We start from the raw sequence: 17,979 nt of genomic DNA, 5'->3' as shown, positions 1-17,979 counted from the left end.
TGCTGGTTGACAGCCGACTGAATATGAGCCAGCAGTGTGCCCAGGTGGCCAAGAAGGCCAACGGCATCTTGGCTTGTATCAGAAACGGGGTCACCAGCAGGTCCAGGGAGGTTATTCTCCCTCTGTACTCAGCACTGGTGAGACCGCACCTCGAGTACTGTGTTCAGTTCTGGGCCCCTCACCACAAGAAGGATGTTGAGGCTCTGGAGCGTGTCCAGAGAAGAGCAACGAAGCTGGTGAGGGGGCTGGAGAACAAGTCTTACGAGGAGCGGCTGAGAGAGCTGGGGTTGTTTAGCCTGGAGAAGAGGAGGCTGAGGGGAGACCTTATTACTCTCTACAACTACCTGAAAGGAGTTGTGGAGAGGAGGGAGCTGGGCTCTTCTCCCAAGTGACAGGGGACAGGACTAGAGGGAATGGCCTGAAGCTCCGTCAGGGGAGGTTCAGGTTGGATATCAGAAAAAAATTCTTCACAGTAAGAGTCATTGGGTACTGGAACAGGCTGCCCAGGGAGGTGGTCGAGTCGCCTTCCCTGGAGGTGTTTAAGGAACGGGTGGATGAAGTGCTTAGGGACATGGTTTAGGGAGTGTTAGGAATGGTTGGACTCGATGATCCAATGGGTCCTTTCCGACCTTGTGATTCTGTGATTCTGTAATCCCACAGGTGCCTGGAGGGCTATTAAAGGGAGTTAAGTTAATGCTTCTTTAGCTGATGTCTAAATGCTGCTAAGTGGAAACCACCTCTCTGCTGAAAAAGAAATTTCTCACAGTGCTTCAGTCTGGTTGTGTAAAGTAATTGCTTGCTGTCTGTACCTTTTTCATATGGAGAAATTAAGAAAAATCTACACACACAACACAGCAAGGGTCTGTAATTAGTGCCGTTCCCTAGAGGCCCATGAATGGCAACGCACAACTTCTCTCTCATATTTGAGTCCTCCAGGGTCAGCCTGAGGAAACAGGCAATTAAAGGGTCTATGACCTAGATGCAGTTTTCATTGTGTGACAATCAAAAACTCACCCTGAGGCAACAGCTGCAATTTCCAGTGAAGTTTGCTACTATAAAGTGGTTCAGTTCAGTAGTAATATTTGGGTCCAGAGTCTTTGTGTTCCTCACTGGATTCCTTTGCTGTCTTTCAGACAGGTCATTATCTTAACTTAGTGCAGCTGGTATTGATGATTTGTATCTCTGAAGCCTGCATATTTACCTGGGTTTTGTTGACTCTGGAGGCCATATTTTGACTGAACATGCTGGAGAAGTTTTTAGTGGAAATTCTCAGCTTGAGGCCCACTGCTTCCAGAAGTCCAGTTACTCATGCTACCCTAAGCAAAGCTAAGCAAACAGCATACTAAATCACACAATATTGTAAGTCTAAGCGACTTATTCTACTTAAAATGCTAGTTATTTAAGCTAAATGACTGACACCTGCTAAAGAAGAAAATTGGCTGGTGTGCTATCCAGTTGTTGTCCAGGGAGGCTTCTAATGGGGCTCATCAGCGATCTGTCATGGGTAAAAGATGTCACTGACTCTAGGAGAACCCTCAAGAGGCAACCCAGCTCAAGGGTAGATCATCACCACACAGCCACACTGCCTAACAGGGAGAGCTCAGAGAAGGCTCATTTAGGCTGTTGTATTTATGGGATAAAAGTGGCTGACTCGTAGTCAAATTGCTTCTAATAGAGCTATGCACAAGGTTCCTTGTACCCAGAGCTTTTTCAGCGTTCACTGTGTCGCTCTGTTCCTTGTGGGTTTTTGGACCGGCTGCAGGCAGGTCTTTACCTCCTCTGGAGTATGAACCAAACTGCTGCTGGTGTGGCTAAGGCAGGGAGCAGGTTTGAGTGTACCCATCACATATTCACACTCCATCTGTCTCCGCAGTCCCTGCCACAGCTGAGATTTCTTCACATCTGCTACAGAGAAAGACTTTCCCTAGTATTTAATTAGTCACTCAGCTTTGAGAAAGGATATTTAATACATAGGATGAGTCCTGTGTTTTATGTCTAAAATATAAAATTTGGAAAAGTGAATTCTGCTCCAGGGCAAAGCTGGGGCTCACTGCGGGCAGGTGATGGCTGCCAGCCACTGGGTGCAGAGTTGTCCCAGCTGCTGTGACCTGGGCAGACATCTGGGGCCTCTGCCTTCACCTTCACCATAAACCTCATAAAAGGCAAGTAGAGGCTTTATCGGTGCTGCAGGTTGGATGGTGCAAGTGGCACTCCCACCTGCCTGAGCCCCAGATAGCCCAGACTGTCCTGTGCATAATCCTTGGAGATACATGATTTTGAGCATTTTCAGCTTAGGAGCGGAAAAGGACAGGAATGTGAAGAGGGGTAGAGAAGCAATACCATGCCACCGTCTGTAGCTGTACCTCAAGGCAGCACCTGTGTCACTGAGAGTTACAGTCACTTCTTGCCAATGCTCAGGCTTAGTGAAAGAAGTGCCACACCTCCTGTGACTGATGGCTTATGGCAGTGCAGAAGCCTGAATGCAAACTGTCCTTCTCTGAAAACTGCTATCAAAAGTGGTGTGTTTAATTGGTGTTCTACGCCTCACAGGAAAGGTGAGGAGTGGCAGCAGCAGGAGCCAGGAGGAAGTGGCAGCAAGCTTGCAGTAAGCTGACTTCAACAGGGAAGTCATAATTGTGCAAAGCAGCCCCTAAACTAGTATCTGATCTACTAATCAGAAGGAGCAAAGGTCATTCACCAGCACATATAAAGCACAGGAACCAGGAAAAGACACTTGTTTCCTGAGACAAGGCTGGTTCAGCAGGTATGTATGACTGGCTTTTCTTTGGCAAGAACTGAGGTACAAAACTATGGAAACTGTATGCAGCAGAAGTGGTGCTGTCTGGGAAGCGGTGGAAACAGAAGTGAAGTTTCCTACCTGGAAAACTGCTTCAGAGCTGGACCAGATCATGACAGGTTTTGTTGATGGGCAGCTTGATAAAAGTGGACAGTAGAAGTAAAAGTTGGCAGCTTTTGTACTGTATTGTTCTCTTGCGCATGTACATGCCTACATATATATAAAATGCTGCTTTATGACCTTGGTTATTAGTGGAGTTTTGAATCCGAGGGTACTCAGGGTGATGTGCTACATGTACTGCGCCCTGGCTGCCTCTCAGGAGACAAGCATACGGCAGATGCTTCTCCAGGCTGCTGCCTGCTCTGCACCACAGCCTCTGTCCACACAGGATGTCGTGTGCTCATACTTGGGGAGAGGAAGGCAAAATCTGTGGCCAGCCCTACCTGCAAATGGCACAGTGTATATGTGGCAGTGAGCCCGCCCAGCTGCATTTTGACTGTGTGCTGCTTTTAACCTCATTATCTGGTAGTTGGGAGAGTGCCTCCTTTGGCGTGGGAGGCTGGTGGGTTCTTGTCCCTAGACCTTCTGCTGCTGCTCCTGGGCGTGCTTCTTCCCACAGTCCCTGCTGTCCTGCCTACTGCTTGGCATCCCTCTCCCTGCATGGGACCCCCGTGCTTTCCCTGCTTGGCATTCCCACTGTATGGCCTGTCTGTGGTCTGTCCCTTCCCCTGCCCCGCCTGGTTCCTGATTCTTCTTAATCTGCCTGTGGTCAGTCTCCCCACAGGGACTGTCATTCTGGCATACCACGGGGTGTTAAGTGAGCTGCAGATGTGGCAGGAATTACTGCACTTTTGACGTGAACAGGCAGGGACAGCCAGCCAGGACAGAGGCAGGAGGTGGCTGCTGTGCATGGTAGCCCCTGCAGCACCCACAATATGGTAGGATTGCCTGCACTCACTCCAAAGGTCTCTGCCAACAGCCAAGTGACTTTTTCCCAGCTGTGCTTTCACTGCTGAACAGCCCTGTTCAGTACCAGCAGGACTGGTCCTTGTCTTTTAAGTCCTATGGGCCAAGGGCTGTGGCAATCCTTCAGGCTGGTGGCCGACTCCTGAAGGCCACTCATCACCTAATGGGAGCAGATAGTGGTGTCTCAGAAATGGTCAATCCAGTAGCCCTTCTACTGCCTGAAGAAAGATGGTTGAGAGCAAATCACGCAGAGGCATTTTTACAAGCTTCCTTCCTTCTTATGGGATAATTCAGCATCATTTCTGCTTGCTACCAGGGGACAAGAGTCACCCATATGGTACAGGCTGTGTCTGACAATAAAGGTGTGGCTGGGCCAATCTGTTGATTATGGGGAGCCGCAGGAGCTGCCAGCAGAGCCACTGACTCATCTGCAATGGCACAGCCCATGTATCTCCAGAGCTGGCCATGAGTAATAGACTCGACAGCATCATCTGAGTGCCAGGCATAATAAGATATATATATATTTCACCGTATTCCTAGGAATTTGCATTTAATACTTAAATTCTGTGTAGAAGTATAATTCCACACTTCTAATGTAATTGTGAGAACAATCCCATTCACTTTATTGTGTTTTACCAGAATTTACAGGGATTAATGCCACCATCACTTGCTTCAAACACATATGCTTCCCTTGTTTTTCTTTTTGCTCCTCCCAGCTTCCTGAAAAATCAGGCATTCCCTTGTCACACAAGAGCAGGGAGTACCATGGCAGGGTGGAGAGGCACCCAGGCTTTCCTGACCATCCCCAAGACAGGCAGTAGTGTTGCCCGTGGAGGCAGGACAAACATTTCAAAGCTGGGTATGGGCAGGCGGGACACAAACTGTCTGAAGGTGCCCTGTTAAACATCCATAATGCTGGTCATGGAAACGCCTGTGGGCTGTATGGGGACACAGCAGCTGAGGGATCTGCCTTGCGAGGCCTCCTGAGCAATGAAGCAGCAGCCCACCATTACTGGGTCCAAAGCTTGGGCTGCGTCCCAGCGATGATTTCTTTGCTGGGGATGTGTGCCTGTGTATTCGAGGCAGGAGAGAGCCCTTGCAGCTGTAAGAGCAGAGGAGCTTTTGCATCTTATCCTTGTGCTGCCTAGCAGAGCAGTGCTGATCTTGGGCATGGGGTGTGTTTGTATGGGACTTCTATGGGAGCATCCTCTCTCTATATTTTTTTTTTAAACTAAAGCTTCAGAGCTGAAGTGAGACTAGCAGAGGGTAGTGCCATGCCTTGTAGGGGGTGGTGAGGAGGGAAGGTGCCACAGGTGAAAGTATTGGAGGTGTAGATGGAGGTCCAGGTGCAGCACAGACGTTATGTGGGTCAGGTGTGTTTGGGAATGGTGCTGCAAAGCAGGAGCTCTGCTTCTCTCAGAGGCTGCATTCCCTTGCTGGCAAAGGGCAGGCAGCAGTAGTGCTCCAGAGGCTGTAGTGTTCCCAGTGAGCTTAGGAACAGGACAAGGATGAGGCACTGACACAGATAGGAGAAAAGGGGGAGGGATGGGAAGCAGTGACAGGCCTTAGGGAAGGAAAAGGACAGAGAGATGGAAAAGGACAGAGAGAGCCTGCTGAGAAAGCAGGTGAAGGAGGAAGCAAAAGGAAGACGGGGAGGCAAACAGGCTGATATGCTTGGGGAACTAAGCAAGGATTAAGGTGACTACCGAGAGCTTGTGAGAGCTATGACCATGCTGGAGTAGCTTCAGAGATTGCAGACTCTAAAAAAATACCACTTTAAGCAGATAACATTGAAAGTCGAACTCAGAATAAGGGAGGATTGAAGTGTTCAATCACTGAAGCTCTGAAGCAGAAGGACACATAAAATGAGGCATTTTACTTGCGTAGGCAGGGGGACGAGGTGCTGCTGCCTTTGGTGCAGGGCTGGTTTTGGCAGGGCTTTGCTGTAAAGGATGCCAGCAGCTCCTGGCAGAGCTGTGCCCCCTGCTTTGAGGTAGAGGTCATGGTGCCCCAGCAGCAGGGACCACTCAGAGACCTGTGCTGCCCTCACTTTCTTCAAATTCATCACCCTGAGCAAGAACCTATTTCAGAAACAGCTGCAGCATCTTTTTTTCTGATGGCTTTTCCTTCCAGACCACAAACTACCCTGTGCTGGTGATGGCCTCTAACTACATGATCACGGTCCAGCCACCATCGTCAGGTGCCTTACAGGCAGGCAAATGGCAGACAGGGCTGCTGGACTGCTGCTCTGACTTTGGCGTGTGTGAGTACATACGTACCCCTCATTCCTGGTGTTGGCTTGCAGTGCGTTACTGGTGTACTCCCTGCACTTTCCAAGGCATCAGCCCTGCTACAAGCCCTGCCTGTGTGGGAACAGGCAGCAGAGGAACTCTCACCTGAGGTGGAAAACCGTGGCTCCTGCAGCCCCATCCACCTTTCACCCCCTCTTCTCTTTCCTTGCACTCCTTAGCCAAGCGTGTTTCTTGTGGTCCCACAGGTATTTGTGGAGCCTTCTGCTTCACCTGTCTGGGGTGCCAGGTGGCTGCAGACATGGATGAGTGCTGCCTGTGTGGCCCCAGTGTGGCCATGAGGACGCTCTACCGCACCAGATACAACATCCCGGTTAGTGAATGACCATGGGGTCTGCCCTGCTGGTGGTAACAGCTGCAGCTGTGAGCTGGGGTGTGCACTTGGGAAAGGAGAAAGGAGTGCTCGAGGACAGCAGCAGTGGGGAGTTGCGTGAGCAGCCCTGCAGGCAGGGAGCTGGGGACACATCCGCGTCCCTGCCATTAGCCAGAGATTGACCCCATTGTACACTGTTTCATCCCAGCTCCTCACTGGGCACAAGCAGCAGCATGCTGCAGGGCCAAGAGTGAATTGATGATGAAAAATAGGAAGACTTAAAGGCTGATATGGGAAGGGGTTATTCATACAATGTCCCTTGCTGTGCAGGGCTCCATTCTGAATGACTTCCTGTCCGTACTGTGCTGCCCCATGTGTGCACTCTGCCAGTTGAAGAGGGACATCAACCAGAGGAAGCAGTTGGGCATATTCTGGTAAGCAGGGTATGCTGGAACTGGTCTATAAAGACATCCTGACTGGAGCCGAGTGGGTTCCTGGAGTCTCTCTTTATGCCTACGCCTGACTTAAGACACAGGGTTGCTGTGGTACAAAAACAGCAATGGTCGGGTGACACAGGTGACCTGTCCTCTACCATAATGCGGCTGTGACTCTCACGCAGGACAGGGGAGTCTGCTCAGGGCCCATTACCAGGATTCAGCCAGTGACACAGGACCAGAAGGGGAGAGACACACAGTATGGTGAGAGGCACAGCCCCATTCCCTGATCCTCCACTCCTGTCCTGTTGCAGATGCTGCTGAACTCGTCGTACCCTGTGAAGCTGGTGTGGGCAGGAGTTGCCACTGCCCTGGCCATTAGGAAATGCACCACAGGAGGGTTGCCTTGATTGTGGATGATTCTCCATTCCCTGGGTAGAATCAGCAATAAACAGCAGTTTGCCTTTTTGCCTGTGTGTGTTGTTATTTATTTCTCTGTGTTCTCCTGCAAGACCAGAGGACAGTGTTGCACTTTCATATGCTGTGTGGTCAGAGCAATTCTGAGGTTATCGGATAAACAAGACTCTCTTTTGGAGACCCACACTGGAATGGGGACCAGATCATGAAGTTCATTGAGAAGATAAAATGAAACCAACCAAAAGCTAAGCCTGCTGTGGACAGCTCAGCTGCTTCCCTGGTAACACTGCAGCCTGCAGGGCTGGTGATGGCATCACCATATGCATGGAGGCCTGAGAGCATTGAATGCAGTGGGGGAACAATGGTGGTGGTGTGGGGATCATGGTCCCACTTGGCTTCCTCCACACAAACTTTGTTAGGAGCCTGTCACGTGGGAGCTGCTGCTCTGAGAGGTGAGACCCTCACAGCTGTGGATGTTGGCTGTAGCAGAAGAGCCAAAGCAATCTGTGCCTTGCTGGGCCTTGGGGGGTGCCAGGGTTTATTTCTTACCTGCCATGGCAAAGAAGAGGAAAGAGGTAATTTGGGGGCTGGGGTTGTTCTGCAGACATAGTGGTTGCAGGCACCAAGTCACTCACTCAGATTGTTTAAGTTTTCTTGCTTTTAACAGAAAAAGGTTGTTTTCACCCAAAGTGGGTGGTGGACTGGTGCTGCATGAGGCCTTCAGTCTCTGACATGTCTGTGCTTCTATCCTGGCACCTTCAGAACAGGAGTGGGCTGTATTAAAAATACCTTTCCCACCCCACGTTTTCCTCACTGTGACTTCCACTGCATTTTCTACAGTGTGAGCAGCAGAATTGCATCACTTGCGTGAAGGAGTGAGGCTGCGCTTGTGCTGACAGCATGTACATGTACATTCAGACACTCAAAATGTATGTGTACAGAGAAGCAGGAGAGGGTGGTTGTAGCACAGTGGCTGGGAGGTGACACGTGTGTGTCGCTGTGCTGGTCTGTGTACGGCCTGCAGGCAGGCTGGGTCATTTCTGCTCGCTTTTGGCTGTTGGTCTCAAATCCTCATCGCCCTGCAGACTTTCAGAAACAGAGCAGGGGACTTGGAGGCTGGATCTGAGTATCCCCTTGCAGCTCAGGTGGGGACAGTAGTGCTGTTCCAGGAGCTCATTAATGAAGTCAGAGTGCCTGAGTCATGGTCTTCAAAGCTACCCAACCATGAGTGCTGGAGTTCTTGCTTTTCAGTCACAGGTGAGACCTGTATCCCCAGCGTAGGGCTCCTGCAGACCACCTGCCCCCTCTCTCACACAACCATCACAGTGGTTGTTATGGTGTCCCCTGACAGTTGTTCCCATTAGGGGCCATTCTGTCCCTTGGCCCATCCTGCTGTGTCTTTGTCCACCTGTGCTAATGGGGCATCCTCTCCAGGACTGTTTCTCCCCTGAGGCATGCAGGGACCAGGCCATCAGGACCGGGGACCAGAGCTGCAACCTTGAAGTTTTGCCCCAATGTCCTCATGGGGCCCTTGTCCTTGTAGGTGATGATGCTCCCTGTGCAGCTGGGAGACAGGAGCCACCAGCCCTGGGCCTGGATGAGGGGCACCAGAACCTACTTCATTCAAGGAGCACTGGGGGATGCAGGAGCTGCCCAGAGAAGTGTTTGAAGCGGTGACTGAACAGACCCCATGCCTGATGGTGCTGTTGGGGCTTAACTGAAGACCTCTCACTGCTGAACAGGGTGGGAGAGGCTCAACATGATCCAAGGCATAGCGGTCTCAGGCAATACAACACGGGAGAGGTGGAGTACTGTAGGGGTAGGAGGCTGGTGGTGCTGTGCCCGTGGCAGAGCCTGACGTGTTGGGACTCTATGGCTCAGGAAAACCCCACAGTGTGTGGTGGTGGTTGTTGATGCTTGTCCCACTGAGGAGCAGTCTGAGTGTTGCTGGGAGCTGTGGTGCCTGTCCCTGGGCCAGGCTGGGTGGTGCACGGGGTGGTGAGAAGTCTGTTACACCATGTGAGATGTCACTGTAGAGCTCTGGGGGTGCTTTCTCTGAGCTGTCCAGAGCCAAGCACCACGCAGAACTGCCCTGGGCAGGTTCCCTCTTCTCTGGGGGCAGTTTCTGGGTGCACAGCTGGCCCTGCTGGGGACAACCTCCTCTATGCAGGGGCTGCAGGATGGGCCAAGATGGGTGACACCAGCCTGCAGCGTGTGTCCTTGGTAGAGCTTCATGGAAGGTGTTGGGCTGGTATCCCTGTCGCAACCTGTGAAGGTCATGACAGCAGGGTTGTAAGATGCTATAGCACACAAGGATAGGGAGGCTTTGATTCTTTTTTTATTACAAGTTACTACACACAGCCACTAGTAAAGCAAGCATGTATGTATGATCACTTACCTATAGGCACACCTGTATTTGAGGTGTTACCAGCACAAAAGTCAATGAATGACTGCCAGGATCAGGAACGATAGAAAAGTCTCTTGTCGCAGATAAGCCATGTCATGGAGCCAGGAGTTAGCTGGGAGTCCCTGGCAAGGGTCCATCTCTTTGGGAGATTTCCTGTGAGCAGGTCTCAGCAAGGAGCTTGTAACATGGTACCTACCTAAGACCTTTGTACCTTCTTGGTCTAGGCACATAACAGGGCATAGGACACAGCTTTGCAGAGCAGTTATTGCTGGAAGGCCAGCTTGCTGACACCATTTCCATATGTCAGCTTTTCAAGGAGGTCTCTCCACTTTGCTCATCAGGGATGCCTGGGGCTCCAGGTCAGCAGTCATCCGCCTTGGCCAGTCTGTTACTGGGTTGCCTCTGTGGCCATTTCCACAGTAGAGCTGAGGGTCCCTCTCCCTCACAGCCAGCTCCTTGTTGGAGGCAGCCCTGCCTACGCCAGTCAGGCTCCTGGCTAACAGACACTTTGGTTTGCTACAGCTCTAGCTGATAGACACTCCAGCTACTGGAGGCTCCAAATAACAGATGCTCCCAGTTCTCACAGCTCTGGCCAATGGACACTTCAGCTGCTTACAGTTCAAGGTATTGGAATCTCCAAGTTATTTCAGCTCCTGCTTCTCACAGCTTCAGCTTGTTGAGGCTCTAACTCTGGCTGTTGCGCAGCTGGGAAAAGAGATGCTCCTGCTTCTAACAGCTTGGGTTATGGACACTACAGCTCCAGCAGACAGACTGATGCTGACTCACTCCTGCTGATGGAGACTTTGGCTTCTCTGAGTTTCAGTTAATTCTGGCTCCAGTTCCTGGACATGAGATGTTCCTGCTTGTTACAGCTCTGGCTGATGGACATGAGATGCTCATTACAGACAATGGATGTTCCACCTCAGGTTATTTGAAGCCCTGAGTTATTTCAGCTCCTGCTTCTTACCCTCTGGCTTGTTTCAGCTCCAGTACACACTCATGCTCCCAGCTTTGGATTGTGGAAGCTACTTGAAGTTTCAGCTAATTGCAGCAGTGTGGACTTTTGGCAAGGTCATAGATCAATCCCTGTAATAACTGTATGTTGTTTAAATATGACTAATGATTCAATAACTATATCAGCAGTTGTACACACCTTGAAGGTGCTTTTCTCAAACTATTTCAAACATTGAATGTAGCCTGGTCCACCCAGCCTCACTAGCTTCAGGGGCCACACCCTCTCCTTACCTCTCCAGTACCCTGCCACCACACCCTTCTGTCTCCTGCCTGCCCCAAGCCTAAATTTTTGGGGATGGAAGCAGCTGACTAAGCCTCCACTTCCAAGACCCCCAAACACAGCATTTTAAAATTTTCACAAGTTTCAGAAACCTCAGCTTTCCAAGCAGTGAAAAGGTCTTTTTCTGAGCTTCAGAAATGCAGCATGAGCCCTGAAAATGCAGCGCTTTTAGTCTCCATTTCCCAGCCTGAAAAGCAAAGAACTACTGAGGTTTTTTGTCTGAGCTTCAGAAACACTGGGCCCTGCATTTGAGACACAAAAAAACCGCAGCACAACCTCTTTTTTCTAACCTGAAAACACAGGACTTAGGGGGGGTTGATCCTCCTACTGTATATGCCAGTGACATAAGTAGCAGTTTTTTTATACACTGAATTCATACATATGTATCTCATAAATGTCATGCATATTAATCACATTCCCCAATACTAATTATAACAGGTGTCCTCCCCGTTGCATATGCTCTCCACAGTCCTTTACTGAGTCTGAGGTCTGCAAAGCAGACCCCTATATTTCATTGGCATCTGGCACCTTTTAAGTTTCCATATAAGGTTAAGGGTTATCTAAACCTCCAATCTTTTTAGCTCTTGAAGTGCTGGCCAGATGCCAGTCTTCTGCAGCCTTCATTGTTTTTATTCCTTAAACATCACAAAACAAGGACTTTTCTGTTCATTGATTTCATATATTAGGCATTAATATGGACACTGCATTCTCCATAGCAGTTCATATTTTTTTACTCAGGAGTGCAACAGGACAGGCACACCGCTGGAGACCATGCGCCACCCCCGTGCCCCACGCCCCTGCAGGAGCCTCTGCCACAGCTGCTGCCCATGGGAGGCAGCCAGGCACGCCGAGCCGCAGCAGCAGCTGCCAGCCTGCAGTCCCTGCGGTCAGCATCACCTCCTGGCCAGGCAGAGGCAGGCTGCACTGGCCTGCTGACAAAAGCCAGGGACAAATATATAGAATTGCTAGGTTTGAAAAGACCTTTGAGATCATCAAGTCCAAATGTACCTCCCGTCCACCACTAAGCCATACCCCTGAGCACTTCATCCACCCGTCTTTTAAATACCACCTCCCTGGGCAGCCTCTGCCAGTGCCTGAGAACCTCTCAGTGAAGAATTTTTTTTTAATGTCCAGTCTGAACCTCCCCTGACACAATGGGGCCATTCCCTCTCGTCCCATCACCTATCACTTGGGAGAAGAGACCAATACCCACCTTGCTACAACCTCCTTTCAGGCAGTTGTAGGCAGTGATAAGGTCTCCCCTCAGCCTCCTTTTCTCCAGGCTAAACAACCTCAATTCCCTCAGCTGCTCCTCATAGGAGTCGTTCTCCAGCCCCTTCACCACCTTTGTTGCTCTTCTCTGGATGCACTCCAGGACTTCAATGTCCTTCTTGTGGTGGGGGGCCCAAAACTGAACACAATATTCGAGGTGCAGTCTTACCAATGCCGAGTACAGGGGCACAGTCACTTCCCTGGTCCTGCTGGCCACACAATTTCTGATACAGGCCAAGATGCTATTGGCTTTCTTGGCCACATGTCTGCTCCTCTCTCCGCAGTGTTCCCTCTACGTGTCCCCAGGCAGGTAGAAGCACAGAGGTCTAACTGGCAGTGACCAGAAATTCAGTTTCGATCGTGTCTGTAGAAGTCTGAGGGGTTCCCAGAAACGTGAGACAGCCTGTCAGGCATGTGCCCCAGCCCCTCACAAATCACACGCTCAGAGCAGCTACATGGTCTCAGAGGCTGTGGCCACACAGCCTCCCCTGTGCTGTCTCCCCATACAGGAGAGTACAGTCTGTACCATTCTGCGGCACTGCCCTGTGCCTTGAAGTTAGCAAAGCACCAGTAGGAGCACACGGAGACACTGTGCACTCCTGGAGAGGCAGTTTCACACAAGGGACTTGCATACAGCCTCCACAAGCTCACCCAGGACCCTTGGAGAGTAGCCAAACACACACACAAAGACAGAGAGACCAGCTGCACAGGAGGGGATTTTTCTAGGTAATTCTGGAGACAAAGCCTCGTCGGGTGCCTGAGGCAGGAGTGCTGCAGCTCAGCCAGGGTGCAGGCAAGACATGCCCCAATGCAGGCAGAGCGGCCAGCATAAGGAGAGCAACCTGCCCTAAGCACACCACCTTTCCCATGGGGACACGGGAAGCTGTAAGGCATGACGCTGAGCAGCAGCTCGGGCTCGGTTCTGTTGGTGCTGTCTCTGAATTAAAGACTAATAGATGCAAGCTATCTCTGAAACAGTCTTCCTTCTTTTCCAAAATTGTTCTCTAGACTTTCAAGAAGCACTTTTGCCATTCCATCGTTTTTGTGTGAAACAGAAAGCAGAGGCGGCGTGCCTGCATGAAGTACAAGAAACTAAACCAGGCCACCCAGTTTCACATCCCAAAATGTTAACAATGGACAAACTCCGACTTATTTTGTTCCCCTGGGCATGGCCTCTAAGCATCTTTGTATTTTGGAAATCCTGAATGCAGAACGAGCCGGCAGAATAGTGTCAGTCACTAGAGGGCAGCAGGGAAGAAGGATGCTGAAGCGGCTCACCGCTTCTCTGCTCGTAGTCCAGCGTCTGGATAAGAAAGCGTTCTCCAGAAACGTCCTGCTGCAGCTTTTTGCCCACAGGCAATTCCCCCGTGACGACACATATCTGCGTAGCCACGACGTCATAGCAATTTAACAGTGAGAAGGAAACATGTCAGTCCCCAGTACCTATCAGAAGAGGAATGAATGGATCTAACCTTGAGTGTTTCTATTGAGTTGTCTTTGCCACTCTTTGTGTTCATGACATTTCACACCTGGTACGGTACTTGCCAGCTGCAATGTTTCAACTCCCTCCCTGGGACTTGCTGTATATTAAAGAATATCAATTGGTTTGGTCTGAAATACAATCAGTCCAACCTTTTAGAGTTTGTGGTTTAGCATTAGGCTGTAAAAAGAACTATAGGAGAAGCCTCCTGAAACTGCAACATGATGCAGCAGGGCTTGCTTAGCATTAGTAGCTGAATTTGTGAAGTCTCAGGCCACCAGCTGTAAACTTTTCACCTATTCGATGAACTTATGCTGAACTTTTACTGAGTTACACAAAAGAACGCCCTAAAGCAGGTTCAAGCCAGAAGATAGGAAGCTACAACAGCTGTAAACCTTGACGATAAGAAAAGAGACAGTCCACCTAGAGACAAGGAGAGAACCCAATGAAGAATGAAAAGACTCCAGCCCCTGAAACACCATTGGACCAACTGTTGCATGGACAGGGCGTGAAGAGCGCATGGGAGGAGTGGGAGGTGGGAACTTAGATTGTGAGGGTATAATTGCCCAAGGTTTTTATTTGTTTGGGGACCCTCTTCAGAGGTACCCAGCTTGAGTTGTAACCTGATGCTGTACCACCAATAAATTAGCCTGAAGCATTTAATGTGTAAGAATCTGCCTTGGGAAACCTACGTTTGAGGAAATAAACCTCTTTAACACTGTCACAAATCAGCCAGCTGGAAGGCAAAGTATGGCAGAGGACATAGAGTGAGTGAGTAGACCACACTGATGAAACAGCAGCATTTTTACATAGAATGGCAGATATGAATCACTTTTCCTGCTGGTTATATTGTCCACCATTTCCAAATGGCTAGCAAACGTTTGACAGACCTTTCTGCATCTATTTTCTCTCCTTGGCTATGGACAGTTTCTGGAGGTCTGCATTCTCTCTGTAGTGGTGACAACGTACATGACCAAGTGAACACTACGGAACAGTAGTCTACTGGAGGCATGCTTCTCATGCATGTCTAGGTCCTGCACCTGGGTCGGGGCAATCCCCAGTTTCAGTATACAATGGGGGATAACGTGATTGAGAGCAGCCCTGCAGAGAAAGACTTGGGGGTGCTGGTCGTTGAGAAGCTCGACATGAGCCTGCAATGTGCGCTCACAGCCCAGAGGGCCAACCGTACCCTGGGCTGCATCAAAAGAAGCGTGGCCAGCAGGTGATTCTGCCCCTCTATTCCCCTCTTGTGAGACCTCATCTGGAGTACTCTGTCCAGCTCTGGAATCCTCAACATAAGAAGGATATGGAGCTGTTGGAACGGGTCCAGAGGAGGGCTACAAAGATGATCTGAGGCCTGGAGCACCTTCCTTCCCTATGAGGACAGGCTGAGAGAATTGGGATTGTTCAGCCTGGAGAAGAGAAGGCTCAGAGGAGATCTTATAGCGACCTTCCAGTACTTGAAGGGGGCCTACAGGAAAGCCGGAGAGGGGCTATTCATAAAGGCTTGTGGGGATAGGACCAGGAGAAATGAGTATAAACTGGAGAGGGGCAGATTTAGACTAGATATTAGGAAGAATTTCTTCACCATGAGAGTGGTGGGACACTGGAACGGGTTGCCCAGGGAAGTTGTGGATGCCTCATCCCTGGAGGCGTTAAAGGCCAGGATGGATGGGGCTTTGGGCAGCCTGATTTAGTGGGATGTCCCTGCCCATGGCAGGGGGGTTGGAACTAGATGATCTTTAAGGTCCCTTCCAACCCTAACTATTCTATGATTCTATGATTCCCCAAATGCCACCACAACCAACATGCAGGGCCTGGCACAACAAGCAGAGTGGTTAGGTGCAATTTCACTGGCACAGGTGGTAGCGACTCTAGGGACTGTTGTGCTCACTGACAGGAAGCAGAGGTCTTAAATCTTTTCTAGGTATGTTAATTTTCAAGTATGCAAGAATTTGGTCTAAAAAGAAAAGCAGAAGTGAAACAGTTATAAGACAAAGGATAGCAGGGCTGCAGAGCAGTATAGCACTGAGCCTAAGTTCAGGAAGAGGGAACACATCAGTGAAATGCAGCCTGAGCATTATGTCAAGCAACATTAGATTCAGGTTTCACAGCCCTTCCTTGAGTTCATCACTTCGTCTTTTAATAACAATTACTCATACAAAATGTGCTCCCTTCCCCTCTTCCTACAAAATTATTATACAATTTTTAAAACACTGCCTCCAAGTGCAGGAATGAAAGTGCAGAAGGGAAAAAAAAAAGTGCCTTTTCCCCTCTGAATGGAGAAGCGATAGACCCAGGGACCTCACCATGGTTGGAGTGGTAGCTACACAGACTCCAGCATCCGACCAGGGTCATGGACAGCTAGGGTGGTGACCTTCTGTAAGTTTTAATATTAAACAGCATGTGAAAATGCATGGAAGCTGTTTGGAAGCATTGTCTGATAAGGCTATATGCCACTTGGGACTTGTATAACATCTCGGGGTTTATATAATGCGAACTGACCAAAGGGCAGTTGCGTGATATGGGTGGGTCACACACCTAACTGAGGACAAACCACAAGTCTGAAAGGTTGAACACCAAGTTAATCAGTTACTAATATTAAAAATTCTTGTGATATGGCCACAGGTTTCTCTAGAAATACATGAGAAAAACTTTATGAATATTTGTAATGCATTCTCATCTGACAAACAAGCAACCAGGACAGGCATGACCTTGAACCCAGTAAGACAAAAAGAATTTATTAGGGTAGAATTTATTAGTAAGTTGTGCACTCACTTCTGTGAGTGTAGGTTTTGAGATCTCCAGCAGTACATGAGATTTGGATTCACCTGGTCCCCTTGGGAGGCCTATAGTAACAACAAACCCAACAAGATGGCAGAGTCTGCACTCTCCCTCTCTGATGACATCTGTAGTCTTATCACTCAGGAATCATGTTCCTACACTTTCTTTTATTACTAATTTTAATGAAAATATCTCTGTACTATATTTATACAAGACTATCAAACATCTCAGCAGCTAGTGAAACTGATAGTTCAGTTCCAGCACCCTCACTATTACATGTCTTCTAAGAGAGAAAACTCCACAGTGAAATTCACCCCTGCCCACCTCCCAAAAATGAAGAAAGACAGGCTGAATGTTTCACTCAGTGTTTCAGCTTATAATGCAAGCTTAAGCTGTGGCTTTTCTTCAGATATTCTACTCCATGTCTGAATATAGGAATACTTATGTATTGACCCACTCAGAAATCATCTTGAGGATACCTGTGCCCACAACTAAAAAAAAAATGATAAATCATTTTGCATTTTAACAGTAGTGCAAATATCTGTGAGAACAAAACAACTGTTGTTTTTAATCTCCATTATTTTTTCAGAATGAAACTCATTTTTCACAATGAGTGCTGAGAGCTATAGCCTCCTCCGACTGCATCCTGCACAAACGCTACGTTTTGTCCTGATTTACCTGGGAATAGACCAGATCTGATACTACAAACTGTCTGCTGAGGTTTCCAGGCCAGACTGCACATAAGCTCTCTGAATGAGAGAACAGTATTTTTGCATATATTTGATCATAAGTGCACCTTTTCAAATACTACTGTGACTATCCAATGGTCTTCATTAGCTGCTAGGATGCTTAGAAGACTTGTATAAATACAGTACAGAGCTAATTATGATAAAATTAGTAATAACAAAAAGAACATGATCCCAGAAACACGATTCCTTAATGATGAGATACTTATCCATCTCAGGTTATAGCCAGCTAAAAAAGCTGGTCTTGTGATGTTCTAACCCAGATGGCTCTCACAGGCAACGTTGATGTTTATTAAGTAGTGATGAGTCTTGCTCGGAAAATGAGAGCATAAAGCTCATGCTTTTATCTGGAAACCAGCTGTAATGTGTGCTCTTCTGCATCTGTCTGCCAATGAGAATGATTGCAACTGCATGGGTTTCTGCTCTTGTCAAAGTGCTGGCAGTGTCCTCTTCCAGGATGGTGCCTGGGACACCAGCCAAGTATGGACAGTCTAGCTGAACTGGAGGAGTTTCTGAACACCCCAAAACCTGTCCAATCCCATCTTCAGGGTTACTGGACTCAGAAGCTACAGCTGTCCTGGCAGGCAAAGTTATGTCAGGGAACAAATAGGAGGAGCAGCGTGCCCACCACCAGCACCACTCCATTTGTAAGCACAGCTCCTGGAAAACTGTAACCTGTACTGCCAAGCATTGGGACACTCTCCAGGCCCAGCCAGGCAAAGAACATGTGCCAGGGACCAGCACCCCTACCTCATGTAAT

At 49.1% G+C, this 17,979-nt stretch overlaps 1 protein-coding gene across 2 annotated transcripts; it reads left to right on the top strand.

Moving 5' to 3' along the window:
• The first annotated feature begins 2,629 nt into the window (after positions 1-2,629).
• PLAC8 (placenta associated 8) lies at positions 2,630-7,269 on the top strand. Of its 2 annotated transcripts, XM_054064625.1 has the most exons (5): positions 2,630-2,764; positions 5,897-6,026; positions 6,261-6,385; positions 6,716-6,819; positions 7,134-7,269. In XM_054064625.1, coding segments are annotated over exons 2-5 (336 nt in total). In that variant the 5' UTR covers positions 2,630-2,764; positions 5,897-5,920; the 3' UTR covers positions 7,135-7,269. The 2 variants fall into 2 exon arrangements, with proteins under 2 accessions (XP_053920600.1, XP_009557823.1); XM_009559528.2 differs by lacking the exon at positions 7,134-7,269 and having other exon boundaries at positions 6,716-6,823.
• The last annotated feature ends 10,710 nt before the right edge of the window (positions 7,270-17,979 follow it).

This window comes from Cuculus canorus, chromosome 4 (assembly GCF_017976375.1).
Source record: "Cuculus canorus isolate bCucCan1 chromosome 4, bCucCan1.pri, whole genome shotgun sequence".
Taxonomy (NCBI): domain Eukaryota; kingdom Metazoa; phylum Chordata; class Aves; order Cuculiformes; family Cuculidae; genus Cuculus; species Cuculus canorus.
The sequence above is the reverse complement of the archived record's forward strand: the minus strand, read 5'-3'. Positions and strand labels throughout refer to the sequence as shown.